The 8,621-nt window shown below is 43.8% G+C and overlaps 1 protein-coding gene across 1 annotated transcript in view; it reads left to right on the top strand.

Annotated features, from left to right (window-relative positions):
• TYRO3 (TYRO3 protein tyrosine kinase) overlaps positions 1–8,621 on the top strand; it is a 99,270-nt gene that overhangs the window by 59,563 nt on the left and 31,086 nt on the right. Inside the window, exons 10-12 of the mRNA XM_019519935.1 lie at positions 4,889–5,018; positions 5,203–5,303; positions 5,956–6,051. Coding sequence (XP_019375480.1) covers positions 4,889–5,018; positions 5,203–5,303; positions 5,956–6,051 — 327 coding nt within the window. The remainder of the gene's footprint in view (positions 1–4,888; positions 5,019–5,202; positions 5,304–5,955; positions 6,052–8,621) is intronic.

Genomic DNA, 8,621 nt, shown 5'->3' on the forward strand with positions numbered 1-8,621 from the left:
AGCCCCAATCCCTCCCTCACTGTGGGGGCGTTGATCTGCCCCCCCTCCCACCCCCTCTATCTGCCACTCAGCCCACCACAACAGACTTACCAGCTGAGGCAGCTGTCTCCAACATTGAGGACTGCTGCCTGTTTAGTCTATGATCAAATCTCTGAAGTGGCACTGAATGTTTTCCGAATCGATTCGGAGGCTTTCGATTCAATTTGGACCTTTTTAATGGGTCTCTGGATTCAGAGATTCAGCCACGGAATTGGGCTGAATCTCTTCCAAATGTAGTCGGCTACTGAAGCTTCGCACAGCCCTAATAAACATTTCAGATGTTCAACTTAACATTTGCTAAGTGTAGTTAAGATGTGAGCATATACTTTCAAGCAGTTTAGCCTGTGTTAAGTGCCCTCTTGGCAGTTGCAAAGTTGTTCCCTTTCAGGCAAGTCTTATTCCTAATGTATTGACTGTAAACGTTACATCTGTCTGCATCCCTAAAACATTTTAAATGCTGTTTAAACTGCAAATGCCCAGATATACAAGCCAATTTAGAATGTTTTAAACCTCCTTAAACATTTCAGAAGTATACCTAGATAGTTGGGTATTATTTGAAATGGTCCTTCTTGAACCAGTTCAGTGTTATGTGCAGACACCAAGCTATTTGGGACTAGTGTCTGGTCAGTCCTCCAGGCATCCCATACTGCACTGCTCTTCTGCCAGCCCCACCTACTGCATGGTAATGAGCTATTCAGGTTGGGGTAGTGGAGTTTTTGCTGTATACCAATATTGCTTGCACTTGACCTAGTCTGCCATCCCTGGCTGATTTGGGTTGGGGATAGGGGGTCAGATACATGGGGAGTACCCCTGCTTTTAGGTTTCTGGGGTGCTGGTGCTCTAGGAGAGTTGCCCAGTGTCACTGCAGCTTTTAAACAGCACTTTTGACCAAGTCACTGGCCAATTTCATTCAATTTCTGGCAACTGATAGATCTTGGGCAACCCTTGGGAACCCAGAAGCAGGGATACCCCCTCTGCCGACCCCTCTTCCCCTCCCAATTAGCCTGGGGTGCTTCAAAGCCTGTCCAGTTGCTACAAATGGAATGAAATTGATAAGTGGCTTGGAGGAAAATACAGTTTAAAAGTAGTGGAGATGGAATGCCCAGCTACCTGGGGACCCAGGAGCAGAGGTCCAAGCCCCCTCCCACATGGCCATCCCTAGGAAAAGTCGTCTTAAGACAGTAGCCTGAGCTAGAGATCTTGGGTAATCCCCTGGAGGGCCCAGCCCTCTGAGAAGGGAGAAGCAGGGATCCAGGTAGCTCTCTGCCCCAACCAACTGGCCACCCCTTCACCCCCAAATCAACCTGTGATGCACCAAATGCTGATACATAGTCAGGAATTTAAATAAATTGAGTAGCTTGGGGAAGTGTTTTTTTTTAGAAGCTACAGAAGCTTTGATTAGCCCCTGATTACCCAGCTCTCAGGAATCTAGAAGCAGAGGTTTAGGCAGCCATTCTACTCTTTCCCCCTTCTCTCCCCCCGACACACATACTTGGGCACCCCCAGTCTGGGTACCACCATGCAGGTTTTGGTAAAATGTAGGAATCTTCTTTATTGAACTCAATGTTCACAAGAAAGGGATCAGAAAATTGTAGGCAACTGACGTCTTCCTCCCCACTCAATGCATGCTGGGGCACTTGCCACTGGGAGGTAGGCTGGGCTAGGTATTCACTATCGACCCCTGGTGGTGGTTTGATAGCACTGCAATGCCTGGAAAGTGATTCTTCTACTTTGAACCCTTGTCAGTATATGTGCAGACACCTCAAAACTGGGACAGTCATGAACTGGTTCTCAATCAGTGACAGTCTTGGAACAGCTCAAGTGTTATGTCTGCCTTCATAGGTTACTATGTTTCAGTGATCTGCATCTCTTGAAAATGAATGTGTGACTATACCCTAACACCTACTAACTTTAATACATCACAACATTTCAATGGATTTGCGGCTATTACAAGTAAACACGTGACAAGGCCGTAAGCGAATTTGCAGTAGAATTTCTTACCTCGTTCCCCTCCGTTCCGAGTAGAGCAAAGTCAGGTGGTGGAGGCTTCAAGCTGCTGTCAAGATCGAAGAGCTATTGAGGGACATGTTCCACATTATTTTTCATCCTCAAACAGTTGGGAGGTGTTAGTGCTATCTTGGATTTTAAGAATATGAACAAATCAATAAAAATGTCACAATTTAAACTGAGGTACCACTGAAACTTTAGCAGCTGTATATCAGTGCTTGTATGTTATTGCTTCACTACCTTCATTCCTGATGGCTGGTTACATACCCATACTATTCAGATCCTCACATTGGCAGGTTTCCAGGTTCTTCTGTGTCCAGGGACATTCACAATTATGTGGCCTCACTCCTTCCCCAAGAATATTCACAAAGATGCTTGTTTTTGGAGGCAGTTCTCAAAAAAGAAAAGGATTCCTATATAGCCTTTCCTGGGTAAAAAACTGTAAAAAGCAGTCTTGAAACAGAAGAAGGAACCAATTTTATGCTTAATTTCTTAAGAGCTCATGTACTCAGAGACCTTTCAGAAAGTTAGCTTCTTGAGCTTAGGTCCTATCATACTTTGGAGTTGTAACTAATTCCATGCTCCCCAGGGTCTGTGGGTGTGTACAAGACTTGCTATAATGGCTATGGGATACCCAACCAGCTCTGAATAAGATAGGTCAGTTGCTGGAAGCAATACAATAGCATTTGCAAGGTGTTTTGCCTAACCCTAGAGCTAATTAGTTTGGATAGAGCATCAAGCTTATTCCAAGTCACTGCAATAACTCTGTTCAGCACTGCATTTTGCCATGTAGAAAATAAAGAAATCGCAGCAATAAATCAAATTGTCCTCAGTCTTTCAAAATGTTATGAACCTCAGATACGGCTTTTTTGACATCACCAAGACTCCACAGAAACTTCTTTCAAAGACCAGACAGAGTAATACATTTACAATTGACTACCTTTGTTAAACAGTCAGACTCTACCCCAAAGTGTGCCAAAATATGATGAACCAGTCTGACCTCACTTAAAAGGGTGTAACCTAGAATACAACCATTACTTCATTCATTACTACACTGGGGTAGCTAAGGGTATGAACAGACAGACACCTTAAAAAGGGAGGGTATTATCATGTGGCAGCTGTTCTGCAGTATCTACCACAATTTTCCATACACCAGGCCCTCAAATAAAACACATATCTTGTTTTTGGTGGTCAGATCATAGAGAAAATTATTTTTCCAGAGTCATGTGACCTATAGTAAGGCCTGAAAACATAGTAGCTGTGTCCGGATGGGTGTGGACATGCTGTATGTTGCACCACAGACCCATCTGCAGTGGCATACCATACATGCAGGTGTTCCCCATGCCACTACCTTGCAGCGTGGGGGGGTGGGCTTGACCCAGGGAGATCCTGGGATCAAAAAAAGCATGCTAAAAAAAAAGCAGGGCGGCAGTGTACAGTGCACACGGTGGCAGCTTGCGCTGCCCAAAAGCTGGCTAGGCTTCCTGCTGTAGGAGCGCTGTGGCTGCAGCTCCCCAGGGCCTTCAGGACCCCAAGTAAGGCTGCTGGGGCCAACACTGTTGCTGGCCCCAGCCTCTCCTACCCCAACCTGCCACATGCCAGAGTGCATATAGCATGGGCATTCTTCTGGGTCAAGTGGCAGCAGTACAAGTTGTGCCGCTGCTACTTGTCCCCCAAAGAAACAAACATTCCCACTTGTCTTGATGTGCCCAGTGTGTCCAGGAAGTGTAGTATCAGGAGCTTCCTGGTGTGGCAGACTGTCTCCTACAATATCATGCTTCCTGGATACACTTATGTTCCCAAGAGGATTTAATCTGTCAAACAGGGTTAGGCCTTAGACCAGTGGTTCCCAACTCTGGATTGTGACCCCAAATGGGATCGCAACATCAGTGGATGGGGTTGCATGGGTGGGGGGCTGTGGGTTGGGAGTGAGGGCTCATGCTGAGAAAATGGGGCCATAAATGGGGCCTTGGTGAGGAAAAGTTTGGGAAGCACTGCCGTAGCCCCTTCCAAAGGGGAGTAGCAAAACTGTTAGTTCTTTACTGCAAGTAGTTCTTCATATAAGTTCCTGTAAATAAAGTGTTGTTTCCACATTGCAAGCCTCATCAAGATACTACCAGCAGCTCAGTTGCTGCTTTGGGCACAGACTACAGTGCTTACCCAATTGCCATGGCTGTGAAAGGGTTGATGCAGGCCTTTGCCCCTTCAGTTTGCTGAGCAGGCACAAATGACAGCCATCTTGGCAGCTCCGTGGTATACACAGTGTCTGCAGGAGCTCTCTTTTTCCAGTGAAGAAAACAGCCTCCCTGCTTCAAACATGGACCCCAGTTTTGGGGGGCTTATTTTGGAGGGAAAAGGTGTGTGTTGTATGTGAGATTATATAGTATTTTGTGTATGTAATCTTGTAGTAAGTAGAAGTTAAGCTGAAGCAGTTTAGACGTGAATAAAGACTACTACTTCTCTGGTTTGGCTTCACATCTCATAGGAAAGGAGTGAAGACGCAAAACAATACCTGGGAAGCAGGTGATGACTGGTATTTCCCTCCTCCTTTAAACTTGGTATGATGTCTTTGTCTATATCTAAGAACAGAATTGACTCACTAGATGCAGTTCTGCCATACCTATGCTATATAATGGCCCTAATTACACTATTAAGTTTTTGATGGTTTGTTGACTGTATAAGTGAAATATCGGTGCAGAATGATCCCCAATGTACACAACGTGCAACATGTTGGCACTCCTGTTAACTCATAGGGAAAGGTATCTTGATGATGTGGATTCATTCAATTGTTGCTTGTCAGGCACTGATGGTCTCTTTAACTGGTGTCTTCTCCTTCATGTAGGTGGCCAGAGACAGCCCCCTTATGGGACATCGTGGGTTCCTGTAGCTTTGGGCATTCTCACTGCCCTGGTGACAGCTGTTGCCCTGGCACTGATTCTCCTTCGGAAAAGAAGAAAAGAAACTCGATTTGGGTAAGAGACATTCCTTAATGGCTTTCAAAGCTGGTGAAAATGGTTTTTGACTCGGCCTCATCAGTAATATTTCATCAATTTTATATACAGGAAGTTGGAAATAAAACATTTCTGCTCCTTTCCTGGCAGTTTTTGTAACAATGAATTGGCTAGTCATGGTTTTCTGCTTTTCTTTGCCACCTAGTCATGCCTTCGGCAGTGTGGTCGGCAGGGGGGAGCCAATGGTCCATTTCAGAGCTGCCAGGTCTTTCAACAGGGAAGGCCCAGAGCTTATTGAGGCAACATGTAAGTAAAATGGTCTGAGTGACTCCCTCCTTTTTTGCCTAAAGTGTGCTTTTTAGAATAAAAAGCTAAGAGTAGTTTAAAGAAGGTCTGGGCATAAAGTGGGCAGGTGATGGGCATGCTTCTCCATGTGGTTCTCATAGGTGCTCACTACTGATCCTGTTCCTAATCCAGTCCAAGGAAGAGCCTGGCAATTAAGTTGGACTGTCTTGCGGACAAGTGGCCAGTAGTATTTGGAATCAATTCACCACATTGGATTGAACCAAAGGTTGCAGAAACAGAAGGCTAGTTTATCACCTGTTTAGTTACATAGTGTGTGTACACTCTCTCCATTTGATTTTTTTTACACTTCAGAAAAATCCAATGGATATTATCTTCCCAAACTTTGGTACAAAGCAGTGTTGTCAAAGATGCAGCAAGGGAATTGCTATAATGCTGAAAGAATAAAGTTCTTATGCCTGAAAGTTACAGGTTTCTTGTCTTTGAATCTGGAGTGTGAGGAGAATTCTGCCTATAACATTTTTCAGCATAGCAAGTGGGGCTAGGACTAAAGAGCTGGATTATGAGGTGGCACCACCAAGATGGACTCACTGGATGTTGTGACAAAATCTATGATCCTGCCTCCCTTTTGATTCTCTTCTGTTTGTTTTTCTAGTGGAGAGCATAGGGATCAGTGATGATCTGAAAGCCAAACTCAAGGATGTCTTAATTCAGGAGCAACAGTTTACTCTAGGCAGGATGCTAGGCAAGGGTAAGTTTATATCAAAACCTGAACAAGACCTTATGCGCTATGACGGAAAGCCCCATCTATATTACAGCCATGACTGGGTGCGTCTACACATGTGCCTGACTGTGCAGTACCCGCTGTTGCTGAGCAATCCTGGCAACACAAGGGTCATTTCCAACCCTACTGTGCAGTAGTTTGTTGCTACTGTACAGTAGTGTTGGCATCATGGTTTGTGCCCGCTGACACTACATCGCCATAGTGATGTCCATGTAGCATCTCACATAGATGCTCCCACTATGTACAGGAAAGCAGTTCCAACTCTGTTGTCCCTGATCCTGTTAAACATGGTTGAGATTTGTAATTTAGATGGACCTCTAACTATCTCCTGTGTTAAAAGACTTCCAGGCACTTCTTACACTACAGCTGTCAAAAATTTTGTAACCAAATTATGAACCTTACTGTACATCATGGATTACACAGTATTCCTGGTCTACTGATATGCAAGAGGGTTGGGATAGGATCAGAATGACTTGGACAGTTGGGAGAAATGATCCAATATCAACCTGAAGCAGTTCAGCAAGAACAAATGCAAAGTCCTGCACAAATGCAATAATTGAATGCACAGACATGAACTAGGTAGTGGCTGGTTAGGCTGCAGTACTGCTGTGTTACTGAAAACCCAGTACTGTTTGGTCTTTAGAGAGACAAGACTTCAGTCTATCTATGATCAGGAATCTTTTGCAAACTTAAACACAAATTACGGGACAAATTCCTTAATGCCTACCCTTGTTGTACACCAAGTCAAGATAAAATTGTGTGTCCTAATGATTTTCCATTTCCTCTTAGCAGGTAAGGTATTATTACTACCAGATAAAAAGGCAAGAGACAGGTCTATAGCCCAGCCTTTTATCGATTACACCTCAATGCCTGTCTAGCTACCTGCAGCAGCCCAATACAGATTCTCACCTATACCAGCTGGGGAAGGTGTAGGAGGGGAAGAAAGGTGGCATGCAGGCTGGCAGCAGGCTGCCTTTAATTTGCTGAGTTTTTCTCAAAATCCTGCCATTTTCACACCTAATATTTATACATGGACTTGGAAGATGCCAGTTAACTATGTCCTTGTGAAAAGTACAGTTCTGGGAGAAAGGAGTTCTCGTTCCCTCATCATCTGAGAGCATTAATGGCCGTGTTCTGTTTCTTTTACTTTGCTGATTAGGCTAGTTGTAACATCTGCAAAGTTTCATTCTGAAACAGGCTTTGAGGCATGCTTTGGTCACACTTTTGCAGCCAAGCATAAGTCCCTTGAAGGTGGCCAAGGCTGACAACAGGTTAACAAAGATGTATAATTATTTCAGTACATACAAAAAACTAGAACTCTTGGTTCCAAAATGATACCTTTTATTAGACCAACTGGAAAATGGCAAGAAAATTGTCTTTTTCTGCAGGCTTTCAGAATCAAAGTCCCTTCGTCAGGCTCTGGGAAAAGTGTAGATGGTACAAGATGGTAAAAAGTCCCCATAGGTAGGAAATGAACTTCATTTTTGCACAGAGGAAGCTGAAGATGGAAGTCTATCCTTCTGGGTCCATGAGAGTCTCTGTGAGCTGTGTTGAGTAGCTCTTTGATGTGTAGCTCAGGTAGAATTCCTTCCCTGGAGGTGTCAGATGGCAGGCAGGGAGGTAAAAAAACTTCCTTGTTGTTCTGCAGTGAAGTGTAAAATCCAAAATCGGCTAAAATTCAGCATCTTCCATGTTTCAGGGGTGTACGTGGTAGCCTTATTGGTTAACTATTTCAGTGGAATTCTAACTGACTACATACAACTTAATTCTTATAACATCAGTTATTACTTTTAGCTGCTCTAAAGCACTTTCAACAAAGCAATTCTTGGCCTCTTCTAATATTAGTGGCTTTGATAAACAGATTTTTATTCTACTTTTCAGGCTACTCCTTATAACTTAAATACAAGCTTATTGATTATTGATTGTATATCAGCTGAAATGCACAGTATTCATATCTCAGGTCTTTGTTAGGTCCATAGTCTTCACCCATCAGTGTGGTCTGTGAGTCAGTGATCATGTCTATAGCCTAAAATAGAAGAGGACCAGAAGCTGGATATGAGCCAACAGGGTTCTCTTATTGCAAAAAAGCCAAGCCATAACAGGTTGTATTAAAAGGAGTATCACTTACAAATCAAGGAAAGTGATGGAAGTGATTCTTCCATACTGTTTGGCACTGGTTATGCCTTACTTGGAGTATTAGGTCCATCTTTGGGCCCCACATTTCAAGAAAGACATGGACAGATTAGAAAGAGTCCGGTAGAGTGAAAAAAATTATTAGAGACCTAGGAAGCAGGCCTTATGAAGAAAGGCTGAGCGAACGAGGGTTATTAGGTTTGGAGACGACTAAGGGCAGAGCATCTCTGTGACAGAGCGGAGATTTCCCAAGTCCTAGGCTGGTGTCTTAACAACTAGGTTTTACTATATTTCCTTGTTTAATTCAGGTTATTCCCTAGAAAAAATAATTTTCAATCAGAAGGCCAGTAGTTGAGGTGGGAATAGAAATTAGGCAGAATAGGCCTTGGAGAAGGGAGCTGACA

This window comes from Gavialis gangeticus, unplaced genomic scaffold (genome assembly GCF_001723915.1).
Source record: "Gavialis gangeticus isolate Ggan-Ray unplaced genomic scaffold, GavGan_comp1, whole genome shotgun sequence".
Taxonomy (NCBI): domain Eukaryota; kingdom Metazoa; phylum Chordata; order Crocodylia; family Gavialidae; genus Gavialis; species Gavialis gangeticus.